This window comes from Megalops cyprinoides, chromosome 13 (genome assembly GCF_013368585.1).
Source record: "Megalops cyprinoides isolate fMegCyp1 chromosome 13, fMegCyp1.pri, whole genome shotgun sequence".
Classification (NCBI taxonomy): Eukaryota; Metazoa; Chordata; class Actinopteri; order Elopiformes; family Megalopidae; genus Megalops; species Megalops cyprinoides.
This window is the reverse complement of record NC_050595.1, coordinates 4,316,511-4,338,227: the sequence shown is the minus strand read 5'-3', so window position 1 is coordinate 4,338,227 and position 21,717 is coordinate 4,316,511. Positions and strand designations below refer to the sequence as shown.

The following is a 21,717-nucleotide window of genomic DNA, read 5'->3' as shown; positions in this document are numbered from 1 at the left end:
TATAACATGATTTAAAACAAATGTACAGCAGAATCCACAGTCATTGTACAACATATAAATATACAAATGGTGTCTACATTTAATTCTGCCATGCATACATCATTGGCGATTTTAGACATATATTATATACATATATATATTTATATTACACACAAATATATATACATTATATATATTTATATATATATATATATATATATATATATATATATATATATATAATATTACACACACCTAATGTACTTAATTGAACTGAGGTTTGCCAAAGTGAAAAGGGTTGAATACTTTTGCAAACAGCATATTCCATTTTTAATTTTCTTAAATTTTTTGTGGTGTAAAACTCATGTTACTTACTAGTAATTCATTAAAAGTATTATTGTTGTAAATTAAAATATCATATATAGAAAAATATTAATGTATTAATTGTTATCCAGTGAAATGAGTGATTTATCAGGGGGGTTGAAGACTTTTGCAAGGCACCGTATGCATGTCACATTCTCATTAGGGGCTGAGCCCCCCAAAAGGTTTGGTCCTAGAATCGCCCCTGGCATACATACACAATATGTAACATAATATGTAATATCAAATATATTACACAAAAAAAGAAATGCAGCTGTGTGTGTGTGTGTGTGTGTGTGTGTGTGTGTGTGTAAAACTCTTGATGGTTATTGTCATTGTGTGCTTTACGTATCTTACGTTCTTTGACTGCGTTTTCCTCTCCGCATCTTTGCGTCAGAGCGCCTGGGGCTTGCCAAGAACATCGCCCTCGCTGACTCGCTGGGGCAGTGGGGGAGTCAGGGGGACGAGTTAAGTTTTTTTTTTTTTTTTTTCTCTTTTCCTCCTCTTCTTCATCGGGGTCTCATTCCTATATAAGGCTCCGAGCGGCAGTCATTGAATCAGTTAGGAGTTGCAGTTTGTCTGTAGCCTTCGCGCCCCACTGACGGTCAGCACCGCGGATTAGCCACCACGAGTCTGAGAAGAAAAAAATCTTCCTGCCGGCACAGAAGAGCAAATAGTCGAAGTTCTGCAAATCGCAGGAAGCTTTAGGATAATTACCGGATAATCCACTGATTGTGGTAAGATGCGTTTTGATGTGTAATTTAAGTAATGACGGTTGGTTTCGTGTGTTGTCTTTTATATGTAGTTTAATGGTGATTTTTTTCCTACTGAGCAGGGATGTCAAAAGTATGAATGCTAGCATTTTAAGTGTTTTTAATTGACCGGCAAAACGTAAATTTATTTACATACGATGGAGTTCATTTTTTGCGTGTAGCATCTCGATTAAGGCAAATCAGTTAAAGCAGTTCAAGGATAATAAATCAAATATTTGTTGAGCCAGATTATGATGTACATAGAGAACTTTTTTATTGCATTTCCTTTGAATAAAATACAAAAAATGCAAACCTCTACTTTAAACATAACTAAAAAAACAAATTGACAATACACTTGCTTTTGTATTGCCGGCAGACTGACAAGTTTTGTATATGAACGTGTATTTAGGGTAAAGATGAATAATTACCGCGCGCTGCCTCTGAAATCAGCCACTTGTGCGGAGCGAAATGATTTTGACCACAGAGGCGTTTAACAGGAACTTCTGCAGACTCCAGAGAGAGAGGGAGAAGGCGAGAGAGAGAGAGAGAGGGAGAGCGAGATGAGGGGCTGAAAGTGCATGCTTGCTTTGGCAGCAGGGCTTGAGTAAGTGTTTCACAAACTCTGCCAGTGGAAGACGCGGCTGAGAGAGACGGAGTGGGAGCAAGACTCATTAACAGGGCAGAACATTTTGCAATTTCCCATGTAATGGAACGCTGGAGTATATAACATGTAACGCGTGATGCGGCTTACATTTTGGTTATGGCGGCATTTTGGTCATGAAGTAATAGCTGGCTTGTAGTGGCATCACCACCCTCCAGTTCTGAGATTGTACCATGGGACTCTTGAATTTCTGCCCTTCAAAACACACTCAGCAATGCCAGGTGGATTTTGTAAACACTTCACTTGCAGAAGCACTCAAAAACGAGGTTGCCATTCTCATGTGGGTGTTCCCCAGTCTTGCTGTGGGGATGAGAAAACTGATGAGAGAGATCAAGGACGAGGGAAAGCTCAGGAGGATGGATCTGAGTGAGTGAGCGGGTGAGCGTGGCTCACCTTTGTGAAGACAGGCTGGGTTTTGTGTTTGTCCTGGTGCTCTCTGTCTGTCACACCCGCATAAAATTCAGGACAAAGATGGGAAAGCACAGAAATAAGGCATGGGGGGGGAGGAGAGAGGGGCTTGGCGCTGGCCAGTCCGGCGTGGTTGGCCTGGTGACAGTGTGTTGACACACACCAGGTGTCAGACCTCAAGACTTTTCCTAGAAAGGGAGGGAGGCAGAAAGGGAGCAGGGCAAATTCTGTAGCTCCATCCTTTTCCCCTAGTGAGCACTGCAGCGCGCCCTTTCAGAAGTGCACCGTGTTTTTTTTGGCTGTGTGGTGACAGTGTAGGACAGGCATAGACCATCAGCATGCCTTCACTTTGCTAGCACTGTGAGTCAAGGGAGGAGAGGGCTACCCAAATGGCATTTCCAGGAGATCTTGGAACAGTGTGTCAGTTATCCTAAATACCGTACAATAATTCACCCTCCTCCCACTCTCTCTCTTTCTCTGCCCGTCTTCTGGGAGTGCTTCTTGTCAGGTCAGGTAACAGAGTCTTAAAAAATCGGTCATAAGTATTAATGAGATTGAGGTGGAAACTCACTTTTTTTTTTTTACTTTTGCCCTGCAGCACAGGCCAATATGATTTCCTTCCCTCCACTCAAGTAATAAATGCCTTTTGAATCCAGGCCATTAAGGAAAATGAATAGGCTCTAATAATCTTCCTGGGGCCATGTTTACAGATAGTACATATTTCCCAGCAAGGATTAAATAAACCTTCAGGCCTGATCCGAGAGAGCAGCGCACAGCTAATCAGAGCTATGAGCTTCCTTGTGACATTATTCCTTGTCTTATCCTTCTGTGTTACTGCTGGACTTTAAATATTGTACAGTTAGCTTTGCTACACTCTACATCATTGTTACAGTTCAGAACAGCCTTTACTCTGTCTAGCTCACAGTTATTTTAATCAATGAGTATTTAACACTGAAGAGCATCGAAAGTGTTAAACTGCCCTGTAGATTCTGAGTGCCATTTGATGAAACGATACCTTAATGAGCCACAGAAACGGAGTGTAGTCAGTCGTTCAAATGCGAAACATCTTTGAAGTGAAATAATACATGGTTAATTGCGTCATTGGTTAATTGCTGCCTGAGCAAATGTTTCAACAGTCAGGCGAAAAAACACTTCTTTGGTTTCAAAGACATCTTTTCACAGAGCATATGGTAGTTACATGTAGTTGCATTTTTATAAAAGGGTCCATCTGCAGTTATGCAAATTTTTCAGTCAGTTATAGAGATAAGCAGCTTCACAGGTTGTTGCCTGTATTGAACTTTTGACCTCTGTCAAGTCCTGGGCATCAGTGCGTTTCTTAGAGAGGGCTCCCTCTGCAGGTCAGTAGGACGACATGATTCTTCCGTGGAATGCAGCCTGTAGCAGGTCTATAAATTGCCCGCTTGCTTTCAGTGCTATTGCCAGCTTGCCTGCCTTTAGTTTAATGCAGAGCTGTGTGTAGTTTACTCTGTGGAGTCTGCACCCTCCTCCTCGAATGAAGTGAGGCTGAGAAACGAGGGAAAAAAAAAAAAAAGTGAGTGAATAAGAGGTGGGAGGGAGGCAGCAATGGCCGGCGATGTTTGCTGTTCAGTTTTTGCTGGCACGGCTTTGTGTGTGTGTAAGTGTGAGAGGGTGCGTGTGTGTGTGTGTGTGTGTGTGTGTGTGTGTGTGTGTGTGTGTGTGTGTCTGCTTGTGCTAACTAAACCGTCTGTCTGGATGTGTGCGTGCCACTGAAACCTGCTTTGTCAGTCCGGAGGCTTACAGAAGTGTGTTTTCCTACAGGCCGTGTACACACAGGGAGCTTGGGAGAGGAGCGCACACAGGCAGCTTACTGTAGTCTGCAGGAAAGAGGAGCGGGAGATGAACGCCGCCATGCTCTGGCTCACCACCCTCGGCCTGCTGGCCCTCGCCGCCCGCCACACGGCTGCCCTCTTCCTGCCCGACTCCCCGGAGCTGCAGCGCCTGCTGAGCCGGTACCAGGACGAGCCGGACCAGAACCGCACGGGGAACGCGGCGCACGGCCGGGCCCGGCGGGCCATCCAGTGGTCCGACAGAGAGGAGATCCTACAGCTGCACAACAAACTTAGGGGCGGGGTCTACCCCTCTGCCGCCAACATGGAGTACATGGTGAGAGCAACTGAGCCACTGCTCAGCTACTACTAACACACGGTGAAAAGGACACATGACTCAATAATACTCAATACTCCACCCTCAGATATTGCCATGTTATCGTGCTAATCTACCACGGCCACCAGTTTTGGTGGTCTTTTCAGAGGTTTTCTGGTTAGAGAGCTGAGATGAGTGTCTGATTAAAACACAGGCATTGTCAGCTCCCTTGCGATAAAGCCGCCAGATGCTTTCACGGGCCTCCTTGAGTTGAGAACCGCTGCGCTGGTTTCACAGTGCTTATCCTTCAACACCTTTTGGAAAGAATGAACTCATGGACAGGGGTGTGTGTGTGGGGGGGGGGGGGGGGGGGGGTGCATGTGCGTTTAACTGGGGGCATAATTACCCTGCCTGCAGGCTGCCTGCTGAGAGCGTCAGACAGTGGAGAAGTCTAAGGGATGTGGGGGGGTGGGGGGTGCAGGGAAGGGCGGGGTGGCCAACAGCGGTCTGAGAGGCAGACTGGAGCGGAGTTGGGGAGGCAGAGGGGTAGGGATAAGGGGGTCAGGACGCGCCCGCGGCTCCTCACGCTGCCAGGCCCCAAACGAACAAGCGAGGGTTTCAGCAGCCTGCAGCGGGTAGGGAGGGGGGCGGCGGTGACCACCGGGGCCCTGGAAATTTACTGAGAGGGGCGAGGAGCCACACAGGACGATACTCTTCCAGACTCCCTGTCCGGGCCTGCGGTTCTGAGAGGGCCCGACAGCGCCACGACACAGAGTCCTTTTCCCCTCGCGGACTCTGTCCTTTTTCCACAGCTAATAGATGGCAGTAAACATGTGTAATTTTACCACCCGGTGCGGCGGGGTTTGTAATGGAGTCAGCCCAGGCTCTATTCCCCTCAGCTGAGGGAAAGGTCTGCTCTGAGGCGGGAGGATTAAGGCGTAAAGCCTGCACGTCTGTGAGAGAGCGGAGGAGGCTGGTACTCGGGTCAGTGCAGGAGAGGGCGCAGCTGTGTTGCAGGGGTAGGAGATCAGACCTTCAGCCCAGAGCACAGCATGTTCAGATGCTGTGCCTTTGTGCACTGAACCTGAATGGCTTCTGTATGCATTTTACCATATGAATGGAGACTATGTGAAGTTTCAGCTGTGGTGATGAAACGTGAAGGTGACTCATGAAATGTGCGAAAACTGCTACTGTGCTGTGGAGGTGCTCTCACATCCTGTAGTGTGAGTGTGCTGGCCCTCTGGTCACTAACACGGGGCGGACAGGTGTGTGACAGGTATGTGCTCTCTGTGCTCAGGTGTGGGATGACGAGTTGGAGCGGTCAGCCACGCTCTGGGCGGAGGAATGCCTGTGGGAGCACGGGCCCCAGGATCTGCTCATGTCCATTGGACAGAACCTGGCCGTACACTGGGGCAGGTGAGAGTAAAGGACTGTATGCTGTGCCAAACACACTCAGACATTGCACACACCAACGCATTCACCACATTACACTCATACACACTCAAACAATACACATGGTAAGCTATTTCCAAACACTGTCCATACAGCACACACAACACTACATTTAAAACACTGACAGACTGCATAAACTATTTATAATCAAACACTGGTGACTAACTGTACACGTTATATGCAATATATATGCTACACCATATTCAGACACTGCACACACAGAATATACGCTGTCACAACATGCACGTCACACCACTCCTGCAGTGTACACACCCCTCTGTATACACTGTGCACACACAAGACTGCGCTCAAAATGAGTGTGCACGGAAGGCATGACGCGTCAGACTAAAACACAGCGTGCATGCTGTGTACGCACACACACACAGAAGGCACGGTACGCTGAACTCAAACACAGCACAAGCTGTGCACACACTTGGAATACCCCTGCGCACGTGCACGGGCACACACACACGCACACACATGCACACACACACACACACACACACACACATGCACACACACACACACACACAGTTTCACAGACGCAGTACAGCCCGCGGCTGGTTGGGTTCTTTGCACAGTCAAAGGCACACAATGCAGGTTATGTAATAAGCCTATAGATCAGAGGAGGATGAGAGGCGACCGGGCTTTGGCGCTGATGAGGCCGATACAGTGACTCTTTGTGCTGGGCAGAGTGTTCCCACAGCAGGTGCCATTCTAGGAATCTACACCCCTTCCCAGAACCCCCCCCCGCCGCCTCTGATGGCAGCTGGGAGCAGGCTTTTCAATACGGCGAGAAAAAGAAATATTTGCCAATAAAAGTCGGATAATGAGTACGTCAGGCCGGAGCGGATTGTTTGCCCTCCAATGCCGGCCGGACGTCCCTCCTCCTTGATGAAAACAAATAGTGAGACTGTCTGCAGGGGAAGAATCAGATTATTCAGCAGAAAACTGCGGAACTGTTTTATGCAGAGCCCGGACACAGCTGACGGGCATTCCAGGCATTTCCCATGAGCCTCTGGGGCAGCTATACGGGGCCCAACCCACAGATATTCTATTTATTATGACCAGATATTCCACTCCTGCATTTCTTGAATCCTCCATACTTCCTTATTCAGGAGGTTCTGGTTGATAACAGGAGTTCCCAGTACTTGTTGCTTCGTTTTATTAGCTGAGTATTTCTTAGCTGTGGATGCTGTGTTCTAGACCATGCCCCTTCAAGGACATTCATAATGAGCCAACAAATCAGAGCAGTGTGAAGCACATGGAGCTGTCCATCTGGTTAATATATAGAACATCTGTGCCCAAACTTTCTACGCTGCCACTGACAGTGTCTTCCCCCTGTAGGTACCGCTCTCCTGCATACCATGTCCAGGCCTGGTACGACGAGGTGAAGGACTACACCTACCCCTACCCACACGAGTGCAACCCCTGGTGTCCTGAGCGTTGCTCAGGGCCTATGTGTACCCACTACACCCAGGTGAGCAACACCTGCTGAAGCCCGAGGCTCGGTGGCAGTTAGTGTTCGCCGTGACTGTCGCATTAGAGGTGTCATGAAAGCTTTCTCTGCCGTTGTCCCCCGATGGCGGAATTGGCGGAATTGAACTTCCACACTTCATCCGTTTTGCCGAGTCCCTCTCTGTCCTGAAGAAACATCTGAAGACACAGCTCTTCCACTCTCACCTGAGCACCTGAAACACTATTCCCTAGAGGAATTTCTCATGTCTCAAAACTGTACCTTGTCTGGCCAACCATTGAAACCTGGCCATGCAGTGCTTCTAATATTGTTGACTCCTTATGGTTTTTGCCTGTGTTGTACTCTGTGTCACTTATGTAAGTTGCTTTTGGATAAAAGCGTCTGCTGAATAAATGCAAACGAGGGATGTGGACAGTGCCCCTGGTATGGATGGGCATAGTGGAAATGAAGGTAGGTAGACTGAGGATGACTGAAAAGTACTGTATTCGCCTGAAAACAGGCACATGCCGGTTCAGTGCATTCTGCATTGTTCCGCAGACCCTGAAGTTCAAAATATTCACGTCCTGAAGAAACGACCCCAGCGAACTCTTAATTCGCGAAGGGCGGACGCTTTTCGGGTGAACTCTCTGCCCTGGCCCGTCAGGTATACATTAGGTCACGCTTCAGGTCAGGTATCTCTGTCCCAGCGCTCCGCGGGACTCCGGCCTGCGCTGTTCGGCTCGTGTGTTTTCCCTTTGCTCTTGGCGTCTAACGCGAAGCACATGTGACCCGTGTTTGCGCCACCGCAGGTATTTAGGGCCTGCTCATAATCAATATGTGAGAGGCGGCCCTTTCAACCGGTGTCAGATTTCAGCGCACTGAGAGAAGCCCGCTGTGGTGGTGGGACCGACGCGGCCCGCGTAGAAACTCGTAAACACAAAGCTGAAGGTCGATCGGGGACCAGGAATGAGATTTCCAGCCGGCTCCATTTGTGGGACCCATAGTGCATTGCGTTATTTATCTCCAGCTCCGGCCATAGCTTACATTTTATCTGTTGTTCAATTATGCAGCTGGAGATTAACTTAAGCGGTTCAGGTCGAGTACTTCTTTGCCTGGAGTACAACCACACAATCCTGGCCCTCCAGCACCTTTGGTTACACGTCAAGTCGGGTTGAAAGTTATGCAAAAAGCTCTGCACCGCCACCTCTCTGAGAACAAATGGATGGGGATTCCCAGAATGCAACACTTGAACAGTGTGTGAATATGAAAACAAAAGCAGTTAGCCTCTCCTAGCCTCTCCCTCAGACTTTACACTGTGGCTGGGATGGGTTTGCAAAAACACAGCTCCCCCCCCCCCCCCCTCACCCACCCCCAACTCTCTCTCTCTCTTTCCTCCAAAACCAGGTCATCACCATCTGGAAACCATTCTCAGACTTGTGGCTGTTTTCTGTGTTTGACCTGGATTCCTTTGTAGATGTGAAGAGCGTGGGGAACAAAGCCAACTCCACACACGTCTCCCCTCACTTCTAACTTTCATTTCCTTGGGGGGGGGGGGGGGGGGGGGGGTCGTTGATTTGAGGGAGCCCCCTGCAACACCCCCCCCACCACCACCACCACCACCACCTCCAAGTCTTTTTGTCCTGTGTTAAGCATTTCCTGTATCTCTTTTGAGATCAGATCAAGTGTTCAGACTGGTGAAGTGCTTCGTCCGGTCATTAGTACTGTAGTCGAGTCACTGCTTCAGAGTTTGAACCCCCTGGTGCCTCTCCAAAGGGCAGGAAGAGGCAGAGAGGGGATTCCTTGGAGAAGGAGCATTCTCTCTGTCTCTGTCTGCTAGCTGGGAGTAGACATCAGAAGAATGTAGAAGATGTGGAAAGGGCAAAACTGAGGCCTGGATTAAAGCAATTCCTTATTGCCTTAATTTTGACTCTGTTGTCTTTCACAGAAGTTTGGCAAGTTCAGCGGTCGCTAAAATTAATGAAAAGAATTGCGTTTACACTCACAAGAATTACACTTGCTTTTATTTGTTAGTCAAAGTGAAAGAAGAATGTTGATGAAATCCAGACCTAAGTCTGGCTTTTGTCAGTGTTTCCCAAAATTACATTTTATGCACCACCAACTGGATATGTGCACCTGCACCAGCACTTAAATTTAAGTAATAAATGCCACCCCCGCTAAATGAATATGAATCTTTTGAAGTCATACTGTGTTGCGTGTGGAAATAAATAAATTTGGTGTGTTTGTGTGCTCCCATGGGTTATTCTGATATGGGCTCATGAGAGCACAAGTTGTTCTCTGTGCTTGAACAGCATATTAGGAAAAAAAACAGTCAGCAGTTTAGCAAAATCATAAAGCAACAAAGTGCGGGTTGCAATCTATCATTGCCTCATGGGAGAATTCTCAGGTGTCCCTTGAGGTTCTTGTACCCCAGTTTGGGAACCAATAGTTCCTGTAAGCTTCTTGCTGTCTTCCTGTCCCTGAAGTGGAAAGTGGCACACCTCCCAGAGAAACTAGGACGGTGGCTCTGCTTGCAGCTCTTTCAATTTATATCGTTTTTTTTTTTTTCAAAAGATTCTGTCGTAGAATTTACTTAAATTTTTTATTGTTCAATACTATCTTTATAAAAATGTCTTCTCATTGCATATTATTAGCAATAGTTAACATTGCATTCTTGTGCTACTGCACTCCAAGACAGTTGCTGATCCTTCTGCCTGTGTGTCTGCAAAGGCAGGAAAGAAGCAGCCAGCTTGGATGAGCATGCTCCTTGCCTCCTTGAGGAGGTAGACAGTACAGGAACTGCGGTCTGGTACTGATGTGGGTGTCTCATTGTTTTCAGCTGGTCTGGGCCACCACCAGCAGAGTGGGGTGCGCTGTGCATGTGTGCCCCAGCATGAACGTCTGGGGAGAGATCTGGCAGAACGCCGTATACCTCGTCTGCAACTACTCGCCCAAGTAAGGGAGACATCCTCCTCCTCCTCGGTCCTCTCCCTACCTTCTTTTTACATTACATTACATTACATTGCATTGTATTGCATTACATTACATTACATTACATTACATTACATTACATGCATGCAGCAGACGCTCCTATCCAGAGCAACTTCCAGCACAGTAGAATATGAGTGTATCCGTTCAAGTTAAATGAGCAACGGTGTCAGACCAGGCTAACAACACACTCCCAGACCGGTGAATGTGAGCATAACACCATTCAAGCCCCTAACACTAATTAACTTATGCAATCTGACTAGGCAATGGAAGCCAAGTACACTACCATACATCAATTTCACCCTTCACCCCCCTCCTGTTGCCCTGTGTGTGTAATTAGTCCTTTTGATTTCCTGTGAGCGGGGACTTCTGTGGACCAGGAGGGATTTTAATTAGAAGTGTCTGTTTATGAAGCAGCTCTGGCGTGACACGCAGTATTTAGATCACAAACGGAAAAGGTGGGAAGGGAATTCAATTAAGGATGACAAAGGCTTGGGCCAGCTCTAATGGTTTAATTACCGGGCAGGATGACAGGGTGAATATTTTTCCCAGGTGAACTTTGGTTTTAACAGCCTGTGGTAATGGGTGAAGAACAAAGAGTGGCCGGCTTTGTGCGGAGGGGGGGCTTTGGTCCACTGCACCTGAACACTGTGTAGGCAATAAAAAAGTCAAGTCTGAAGTCACGCTGACTGCTGTGCTTCTCACCAGGGGGAACTGGATCGGAGAGGCGCCATACCAGCATGGACGTCCCTGCTCCAAGTGCCCACCAAGCTACGGAGGACAGTGCAGGGAAAACCTATGCTACAAAGGTATGAGGAAACATACTCACTTGTGTGTTCATTGAACAGTAAGAAAATGCAGTAAACTGACATGCAAATTGTATATTTCAATTGAATTTCCTCACTGTATGTCTTGTGTACTTTCCTGTTTTGCATTTTCATACTTTTGTTATAATTAATACATTTGCTCATACTACACTGTTGGTATACTATGTAGGTATGTGTGTTTGTGTGTTGCTGATGGAGTGACTTGAACAGTTAGTCAGACTAAATGCTTGTTAAGTTTTTGATAATGACCTCCATCCCGTCTCCAGGAGACTCACAGACTCCTCAGCGGCCCGAGACAGAAGACATGAACGAGGTGGAGAAGCCCCAGGTACCGGTCAGACCCCCAACAACGACGACTGCCAAACCTGCCCCCAAACCCAAGCCAGCTACACCCAAGAAGCCATCTACACCTAAGAAGCCCCCAACAACCAAGAAGCCTCCTACAACCAAGCAGCCCCGAACATCCAAGCCTGCTGGCAGTAGCTTCCTTGGTGAGTGGCATGGAGTGGCTGTAGTCTGGGACATCACTTAAAAAAAAACACCATGGCCATTAATCCAAAGTACCCACGACTATCACCTGAGATTACCTACTGTTCACATTCAAACAGCCATGCTGCTTTATTTGTAATCTGTAATAATTGTATTTTTATTGTTTTTTTTCACAGCTCGCAATATTAAGTGCGAGACCAAGATGCGTGACATGTGCAGAGGAGCCACCTGCAACAGGTAATCCCACCTGTAACGAACACCCCCTACCTGATTTCACCTGCTCCGAACCAGGAGGTGTATCGTTCACTCTGTCGATCTGCAATCTCCCCACAGGTACAACTGTCCTGCTAACTGTCTGAACAACAAGGGCAAATTGTGGGGCACACTCTTTTACGACGTGGTAAGTCCGCCACATCGCACTGGGGTTTATTTTGATTGTTGGCTGGTGCTTTGTATGACACAAGTGAAACAAAATTATGTGCAATTATATATGTATAATATATGCAATATATAAATACATATATGTGGTACGATATGTTTCTGAGGCTTCCCGCTTTGTCGTTTTTTTCAGCAATCAAGTATCTGCCGCGCTGCAATGCATTATGGGGTGATTGACAACAACGGAGGTCTGGTCGACATCACCAGGAAAGACAAGCTCCCATTCTTTGTCAAGTCAACGAAGAATGGAATTGAGTCTTTCAGGTAGACCTCTCCACTTCCCTTCAACCTTTCATTCTGATTCTCTGAATTCTGATTGGTTTGGCTATAACTGTGGCCTTTGTATGGCTGTTAAAGAAAACAATCAGAATTCTTGACCTGTTCAACGGGATTCTGACTTAAAAAATGTTGATGTGGCTGAAAGATTGAGTTTTTTTTTCCCCTGTTTATTTCCACAGTAAATTCAAACCTGGGAATGCGTTTGTGGTGGCGAGAGTGGAAAGTAAGCTTAAACCCTCTGCAGATATCTTTCAGCATTAACATGCTTCTTTCACGTTGAAACTGTTTGATGAGCTGCGCAGATGTGTGTGACGTTGGTCTTTCTGTGTCACCTGCAGAGATGTCGGCAGACTGCTATGCCACAGTGGCAGAGATCTGCCCCTTCAGGAAGCCACAGACACACTGCCCAAGGTACCAGTCCGCACATCCTGTCTGCTCACAAGCGTGCACCAGATGAGAGGCTGAAGTCAGGAGTGGACTCCAGCTGTTTGAAAAACTAGAAAAGGCTTTGCAGTTGCAAAAACATCAAATTAGAGTCAGGCCACAGATGGGAGCCAAATGTTTGAAACCTCAATTAATGAAACAGACAGGATCTCTCAAAGGTGCAGGATCGGCAAAAACATAACAAAACAGAGAAAAAAAACATGCTGAAAAAGTTCATTCTTCATGCTCTACACATTGTTTAGTGGCTGCCTGCACAAACAAGACCAGATTCTCTGTAATGAGACACGAACATGCTGCGATCTATTTAAACATAAGCCGTCACCTGTTACGGTGTTGACAAGCTTCTGACCACTCTAACAACCAAGCTGTTGGTTCAGGAAGTGACGTCACACTCCTTCCTGCGACCACTTCCACGAAGGCCACCTCACTGTGTTCCTTTTGAATCCTCAGAGTGTTCTGTCCCGCCAACTGCAAGAGCCAGCCCTCGTACTGGGCCCCAGTGGTGGGGAACGGCATCTATACAGACGTGAGTATCCGGTCCCTGCAGATTCGGTGCAGTGCTGAGAGCATCCAGTGTGTGTGGGAGCAGAGATGATTGATGGCTTTGAGCTGCCGGGTGCGGTGGAGCACTTTACCAATGGTGCTGCTTTGGTGGAATGAGGCAACCGCGGGAAGCAGCCAAGGGCCGCTGCGAACAAGGGAGCCTGCGGATGAGAGGCGTGCCGACACCACATCTCGGCCCCCTCGTTAGGAGCCACCGGACCGGCTCCTGTCTGGCAGGAAGCTGGCGTTCCTGTGGCTGTGTAGCCTGTCACGAGGTGGCCTGGTTCCTCGGGCGGCGCTGAGTTTCTCCGCGGTGTCGGCGCTCGTCACCCCCGCTCCTCGATGGACCAGATGAAAAGAGGGAGACCAGAAACGGGCCCGCGTTAATATCGGCCATGCTGTGCCGCGGGCCCGGACTCTGGGAATGCATGTTTTGAAATCTTGTTGCCCTTGGGTGAACCCGCTGCCCTCTGCGCTCATTTCGGCTTCGTGCTGGAAAATCGTAGGCCCCCTCCAGCTGGCTCCACTTCAGAGAGCTCCCAGGAGGGCTCCAGCAGGCACTAATTACTCCCATTGTTCAGGAATGGAAATCGGACCAACTCCAGCACTCATAATACACAAACTTTACTGTACAAGCAGTAAAAAAAAAAAAAGTAGGAGCCCTTGCTGATATAACACACGCACCCCCGACAGTCCTGTTCCCCACACCACCAGTGCTGGATGGCCGCGATGTCTGCAGGCTTTCGTGCCAACCATGCATTTCACTTCCTGATCCAACTAATCACTGTTGTGATTGAACTCCCCTCCTTGCTTTACCCAGGGTCTGAGAATGTTAGTGGTTTTACAGAGAGCAGGAAAACCCGGAATGGAGTTCTGTGGGCCTGACCTGGGGTTTAAGAGGATCATACTGAGTGGAGAGGGTAGAGCTGGCCAGGCTGGGCACAAGTCCAGCAGGGAGAGTGAGGGGACAGAGGGGACCTCTGTGCCTTTGGGCAGTCGGGATGGAGAGATAACAGGGCTCTTAGGGTAACGATAAGCACCCATATCCGGACGCAGCCCGGAACCAGACCCCAGTCCTCCTTTTGGGGCTCTCCATCCGTTAGGTCTCAAGCGTGACTCCAGAAGAGAGGGGCGGAAGGCAAACCCCATGCGAGCCCATGTTTCCCAGGTCATTATCTTCAGAGCGTGGCTCGTTATTGAGGGTCACCCCGAGATTCCTGCCTTGAGCTCATGGCTCATGAGCTCATGCTCTCAATAGTGATGTAATCTATGTGTCCGGTTCCCCCTGGCTGAAGTGTTCCATTGGCACTGAGACTTTATCAAACAACGTGTGGATATAAACACACTTCACAATGTGAAGGGGGGCTCTTTTGTAAGAAACAGAAGGAACGAGGGTGTGAGAATGTGTTTGTGTGTGTGTGTGAGTGAGTGTGTCAGCTTGTGTGTGTGTGCGTGCGTGCGTGCGTGCGTGTGTGTGCCTGTCTGTGTGAGTGTGTGAGTTAACTGCTGTATTTGAGGAGTCAATGCCACGACAGTAAGGGATTTAATGAAACTCTTGCATGTCCCTCCCCCCCCTCCAGAGCTCCAGTATCTGCCGGGCAGCCATTCACGCTGGAGTGATCAAAGCCACCGGGGGCTACGTGGACGTCCTGGCCCTGGATAAGAGGAAGAGCTACGTGGGAACCCTGAAGAACGGCATCCAGTCCGAGAGGTACCCCTCTTCCTCTCTCCTCCTCCTCCTCTTTCCCCCCCTCATCAGGGCCTTGCAGTTAAAGCGCAGGAATTGGTGTCTCAGAGCGTGGTGCGCAGATGACTAATTGCCTCTCGTTTGTGTGTGGGGAGACCTCACTTCATCACCCCTCTTTCTATACACCGCCACTGCATGTGAAAAGTGCCGTGTGGGCAAAATCGGCCGGCGCTCAGTGAAATCTAGTGCGGTATCCCCCCCACTCAACGAAAACCTCACTTTTGGCATCTTGCTCCTAACCATAGGCCCCATAGGGCTAGCCATGCGATAGAATAAAACCCAGGGTAAGTGCTTGGATGGATGTACCCAGCACTTAAAGGATACATTAGGCTTATAAGGGCTGTTGGTCCAGTGTGTCCAACATGCGGTTAATTCTGAGCTCCAATTAGACACTCATATTGGATGACATTTCTCGTCATTCAAGTAAACTGGTGATTGTTTCCAGAGAACAAGGCTGAGCGCTCTTTTATGAGGGTCGTGGCACGTTACCAAGGCAACGCCGGGATTCAGAGATGATCCTCTGTCAGGGGGAATTAATGACAACAAAGCTGCTTCTCATGGAATAATGGAATAACTTATTGCTGTGCAAACAGAAACCGAAGCTGGTGACCCTTATTTAATGACGCTGTAGCCTTGAGAAAATTGGGGTAAACCACCCATGTAGGCAAATACCTATAAACAAGGAAATGATTGCAACTAACAGTTTCTTAGCTGCGTGTGGATGGAAATTCTGCTGGTGGCTGACTCAGTGGTTCCTATTAGCCTGTGATTATGGTCTATCTGTTGCCAATAGACCAGCTTGATCCAAATATTTCTGAATTTGGTAGGGCATCAAGGCTATCTTGATAATTGATTAATAATAAGCCACCAGGCCAAGAATAATAGTTAATTCTGATTGCTGGAAAGGTCAGCTACTGCAAGTGGGACCGCAAACATCAATAAGATAGAGGCAGCGTTCGTTTAAGTCTTTCTTTCCAGATCATCTGGTCTGTGACTCAGATTGTGCTCACTACATAAACTGCAATTAGGTTTTCCAGAGAAAACAACAAAAATGAAAAAAACAGACTACTGTTTATTTTGGATTTTTTTACTTACATTATTAGGGGATTGAAGGACTTTTTGCATCATTTCTGTACTGAAGCCAAATACTGTTCTTGAACTTTGGAAACACATTTTCTCTAATCAGTAAATTGATTATACTTGTGTTTTTACACTCATCATCAGAACAGGAAAAATCAACCTTTACAAATGAAAACCATATATAAAACAGAGGTACTTCAAAGAGCTGTCAGGGGTATTGATGACCATAAGCACAGGATAAATAAGCAGAGATGATTTAAATTTCTTGAGTTGAGTTCCTTGGGCCCAAAAAACACTACGTCTCCACAGTTCAGCTTAAAACCTCTAACTGAAGGATTGTGTGCTATGGTGCAGTTCTAAACGTTTAATAAAGCATTTATGACTTTATTACACATCATTAACAAATGCATTGTTGTTTTATGAAACAAATGTTAGTAAAAGTGATCAAGTAGGAGACCAGGGTTGCTAGATTCCACAGTATCCATCAGTTACGTATTTATTAATTTACTATAATGTATAATTCAGTTGTTAATGCTTCATTAAAATCTGATAACCGAACACTATTCTAAAGCGTTACCGAAAGAGCGTGTATGTCCAGGGGGCCTGAAGGGATGATGCTTGCTGACATCCTGTGTGTAGGGTATGTGCGTGTTGTGTGGGAGTAAATGTCACAGGCTCCTCTTGCTGTGTGCTTCCTACAGTAAGAGCAATACAGAGGGGGGTTCGTTCCGCCTTTTCAAAGTGAGGGAGTGAGACGTCTGGCACACACTCCGGTCCCAGGAACACACAGGGTCTCCCCATCTGCTCTCCAAGGACAGGAAGTGCCCACAGGTCAGCGCCATGGCAGTGACTCGGACCACCCCATCCCGTCCAAGGAGGGGTCCGCGCGCTCTGTACCGATCACCGGCTAGTAATCAATAACACTGATCTCCCCACATAGAGGGAGATCAGAAAGGGCTGTTTTTTTCATGTTTCATCTGGATAAAGGTCATTTTTTAAATTTTAATGCCAATACAAGAACAACAGATGCAAAATGCTGTACAGTATCAATGACGATTTTAACAGCAGGGCTGGTTATTTCCGTCTTGACATGTAGGTTAAAATTAAAGGTCATGATTTTTAAATATATATAAAATATTTGTTATTATTGAAGCGAATGATTGATCTCCATACACAGGAATGTATATTGATCGCACTTGTGTTTAATCTTTTTGTACATATTTAATGTGATCTGTTTTGATCAGCTGATGGTGGTGCCTTGTAATGTTGATTGTTTGAAACTGTTCTTTGCTTTAGTGTTTCTGGCTATCTTTTGACTTTTTTTCCTCGATCTTTTTATTTGGTCTCGAACGTTCTGTAGTCTGAGTGACTACTGCTTCAGGTGAAAGGGGTTCAGTGAGGACAAACCATTGTGGATCAGGCTGGGGAGAGAGGAGGACACATCCAAAATAAAAAGTCATATTCCTACACCTCCTATATTCTGACACTATATAGTCCTCCTGGTGCAAATGGTGAAAACCCTGAGAGAGTAGGAACAGACATAGTTTAAGATATTCATGTTCCTAGATAAATAGTGGTAATTCCATCCAAGGAAACAATTATCCACAATGCTGATGATCACAATGAAATTAGATGGAGATGCAATTTTAAGTAAACCCTCTTCAGTAAACCTAACATACCCTCCTATACCGTCAGACTTTTACTCAATTCAGCAGTACTTCATTTATAATGTACAATTATTCTCTGTGCTCTCCTCCTCTCTCCATGCCCACCTAACCTTGATGTGGATGGTTCATTGAACAGAACTTCGGGAGGCAGGTTCTAAAGCATTAAAGAGTACAAGCACATTTTAAGGTATTTAAATGTCCACAAGGGAATGAACTGTACTTATTGTGTAGGGCAAACACACAGACTATGAGTAACTTACAGTTCAGCACACAAACATGTCTAAGGGCTGGCTATTTGCAGCTGAAGTACCAGTTAATGCCCTTGGGAATGATTTGTAGAATAAAGATCACATGACCAGCATGGATCCCTTTAAACCAGTAATAGAGTATACAACAATGTAATAAAAAGATGCTTAACTAAAGGACATGTAATGCTAAGTAGAGAAGCCTCAGCAGGGAAGCTGTGGACGTTGAACTCTTCACTGAAATCTTCTACTTAGTCTTGACGCTTTTCTTATTTGGCTTTTTTGGTCAGTCAGTTTTCACGAGAAAACAAAACTATTTGAATTTTTTTTTTGTTCGAAATCATGGGATCCCAGAGTAGCTGGCATCTTTCCCTTTGATGTTCGGTTTCGTCTTCCTTACCAAGTGCCATCCTGAATCTGGGACGGGTGGGTTTTCTCTTCAAACCTTCTGCACGCTTGCCTCTTATTGGACAGCAGCCGTCACACGTGGCAGTCGGACCAATCAGAAGAGAGAGCGCATTGCAAAAAGCAGAATCAATTTGCCCAACTCTCCGTCTTGCTGCTCTTTTTCAGTTACGTCAGTTCTGTCTCTGCCTTCTATCTAAACAACATGGGAATTCTGGAGGGAAATTATATTATTCACTTGTTTGTACAGCTGCAGGTATGTGTACTGTGTAAATATTTTCAAGTTGTCTTTTTAAAAAAATATTACCTCTGTTGTAAAAGTGCCTTACAGAAATGTGTGTTGTGTGTGATGTTTTTTCTTTTTTTATACAGCAAACAGAGGTTTTTTTTTTGTCTTTTGCACAATTTTAAATAAAGAAATGAAATTTCTTTGCTGTTTGTCCTCAATTATGAAGTGATTGAAAAATCTGACTGAATAGTCCGAAGCAAAAATAACATCTGTTTTAGTGTTCACCTTGTAGAGTTGTGGGTGGTGACATCCCTTTGGAGCGCCCCAGAGACAGCTCTGCACAAATCAAATAGATTTTCTACACAAGCATCATAATGCAGGACTGACCAATCAAAATTTGCCTTTCTCTGAGGGTGGAGGGATGACACATGATTACACAGGTGTGATTGGAGAAGTCGCAGTACTTGGGTGGGCGGTTCCAGAGAACCACATAGCTAAAAAGACCTAAAAGCTTTGGGGGCAAAAAAGCTTTCAAAGAAAAGTACTTTCAAGGACTTAAGAAACAATCTGGTCCTCCCTCCAAAGAGATTGCAAAGATTTGAAAGACTGCGGTGTCTCACGATGTCCAAGTTCAGGATTTACTGTGGAAAAATATAGATGTCTAACTTACTAGGTTTTTTTCCCAGATTTATTTTCAAGTTTTTGCCTGTTTCAAAAATTGTACTATTAAATTAATCAGTTACTCTGTATCTGTTACATTAATAATATATCTGGAAATGCCATTGTAAAAAATCTAAATGAAATATTCTTACATTTACATTTACATTTATTTATTTAGCAGACGCTTTTATCCAAAGCGACTTACAAAAGTGCATACAGTAAGTATAGCGACAGTATGGGGACAGGATGTGTACAGTTCCACAATGAGACAGTTTTCAGCTGAGAGCAAGGTCTGTTTGAGACACAGTTGTACATCAGATTTGTACAACTACAACTCATACCATACCATACACCTACAACTCATACCATACACCTTCAAACAGCAAACTTCAACAACTTCAAACGGCGCAATGAGCATCAGGGTAAAGGCGGCAACAAGAAACAATTTAAAAGAACTGAAGAAAATAAAAATAGCGAGCCACATAATTCCCTAGGGAACATGATGAACACTGCAGGTCAAATGGTGTCTTTAACTGCTTGATCTGCACTGTACAACAGTTCAAAAAAAAAAAATTAGGGAACTACGTTTGCATGTGGTGACGATTTTTTGGTTCTGTGATGTCTTTTATATTGTTGAATGCATGGAGGTGTGTACAGCACATATACTGATGGCACTGATGTAAATATATTCCTATATCAAAATACCTTTTTTACTTCTCTGTTCTTATGTGTGTTAGGTCATGATGGCTCTACTCTGTGTCTGTAAAATGGGAAACATCTTTAAACAGTTAATGGTGTGGTAGACAATGCTTGAGAATCCATATCCTCCATCATCAGCTGTGCTGCATAGTAAGTATCGTATGGATTCCTGAGTGAGGCAGACCTGCCCTACTTCTGGCAACTTACACTGCAGTATCTGAGTAATTGTATGAGGAGATTTGTACATAGTACTCAGCAGCTTTCTCTGACTTGAGCTATATAAAACTTCTCTCCTGTTTCTGTGTTCTGTGTAAAGTGGAAGCTGTTCTGCAGTAATCTCCAGTGGGCCGCTGAGTTCGAAGTGGACTTCTTGAACATCGTGCTTCTCGCTTGACCTCACGTTGCCTGTAATAAACATCTACCATGGAAAATCGTCAAAGTCGAGCTTCGGAAATGAGAAGCAGAAAGAGTGAGAGAGAGTGAGGGCAATACAGTTCGCGAGTCATGGAGAGGACAGCACACGTGTGGCTACGGAAATGGCCGGGACTCATCCATCAGATGGGCGAGTCATGCACACACCTCCCCCCGAGTGTTTGTGTGCGTTTCTCCCACCGAGGCCTCTTGAAACACAGATGTGCCGTGACACAGCAAGACCCCATCGAGCTTCAGACAGCCAGCGAAGACTGCCTCAGGCGCGCGGTCCGCGGTTGGAGCTCTTATCCCACACTCCTGGCTGTGACGAGCTTTAGGTGGACCTCTACGTGCAAGCGTGGAGGTCTGGCCCGCGCACGTGTGGAGGTGGAAAGGTCAGCAAGCCTTTCAAACATCACCAGCTGATGCTGTCAGGAAGTTACCCTTGAAACCCCGCAAGGTAGAAAGAGAGAGAGAAAAGGGACCTCACACCAAGACAGAAAGAAGGCACTATAGATCTATTCTCTTTGTTATTACTGCAACAGCACTGCTGTCCAATTTAATAAAAAACGATCTGAATCTGAAATTAAATTTGAAGTCGAGAGATTTATGTTAGAGGCAAGGACGTGACCCGCTGCAATTTGCTCCACACATCCATTCCCCAGATCTGTTTTATGAAAGCAAGTGACCCCCTCCTGAAATTTTGCCACTTGCACACGTCAGGGAGACTGAGCTAGGGAAGCAATCACTGTACTGTGCTCAACACTCCCAGTAAACAGCTGTCGTAGGCCCGCTTGATGAATGTCTGTTCTAGAGAAATTGGGATAAAGTCTAACATTCCCTGTTGAGGTTCCTTGGAGAGCAAAACATTCATTTCAGTTGAAGTCCTATTCACACTTAAGGTTATCTGTCATTCGTGCTGTCCGCGGGAGTGACTGTGTCTCTGCAAACAAGAAGGTTCATGAAAGAGGGGTTGGTTCGTGGATTTAGTTTTCAAGGGCTGCAGCCGCTCTGTTACCCACAACTCTCTTGAGGCAGCACGCTCAACCAAACCACTAGCGCTTTTCGTCAAAGGGTCCCTCTACACTCAGCCTTTGAATATAAATATACATTTTAATTTCCTGTTTTCCATGTTGAATTGGAGACAGTGTGTGGGGAGGGATTTGGAGTGATTTTTGTTTGTAGAGCAGTATTTTGGCTTGCCTGAAAAACCCTTCCCATTTCTCTTCCCTTTCCTGCTTCTGATTGGGGGAGCTTTCTGTCACATGACCAGCCAGCTATGGACAGCTGTGGCTTCAATTACTCATCTGCTGGTTCAGTGCTGGAATCGTAGAGAGGATGGGAACCGAATGCACTTTGCCTGCAGCTTGTAATACA

At 46.2% G+C, this 21,717-nt stretch overlaps 1 protein-coding gene across 1 annotated transcript; it reads left to right on the top strand.

Moving 5' to 3' along the window:
* Positions 1-918: 918 nt before the first annotated feature.
* On the top strand, positions 919-16,926 carry LOC118788147 (cysteine-rich secretory protein LCCL domain-containing 2-like). The gene is made up of 15 exons (XM_036544034.1): positions 919-1,076; positions 3,961-4,305; positions 5,582-5,700; positions 7,084-7,216; positions 10,029-10,144; positions 10,886-10,986; positions 11,271-11,495; positions 11,670-11,730; positions 11,827-11,893; positions 12,065-12,195; positions 12,390-12,433; positions 12,549-12,621; positions 13,105-13,180; positions 14,778-14,908; positions 16,726-16,926. Exons 2-15 carry the CDS (start codon positions 4,039-4,041, stop codon positions 16,775-16,777), a joined length of 1,596 nt encoding a protein of 531 aa, XP_036399927.1. The 5' UTR covers positions 919-1,076; positions 3,961-4,038; the 3' UTR covers positions 16,778-16,926.
* The last annotated feature ends 4,791 nt before the right edge of the window (positions 16,927-21,717 follow it).

Coding starts and splice junctions, on each gene's coding strand:
- LOC118788147 (XM_036544034.1), top strand. CDS start 4,039: ATGAACGCCGCCATGCTCTGGCTCACCACCCTCGGCCTGCTGGCCCTC. Junction 10,987..11,270: donor GGAAAACCTATGCTACAAAG/GTATGAGGAAAC, acceptor TCCCGTCTCCAG/GAGACTCACAGACTCCTCAG. Junction 11,894..12,064: donor GCACACTCTTTTACGACGTG/GTAAGTCCGCCA, acceptor CGTTTTTTTCAG/CAATCAAGTATCTGCCGCGC.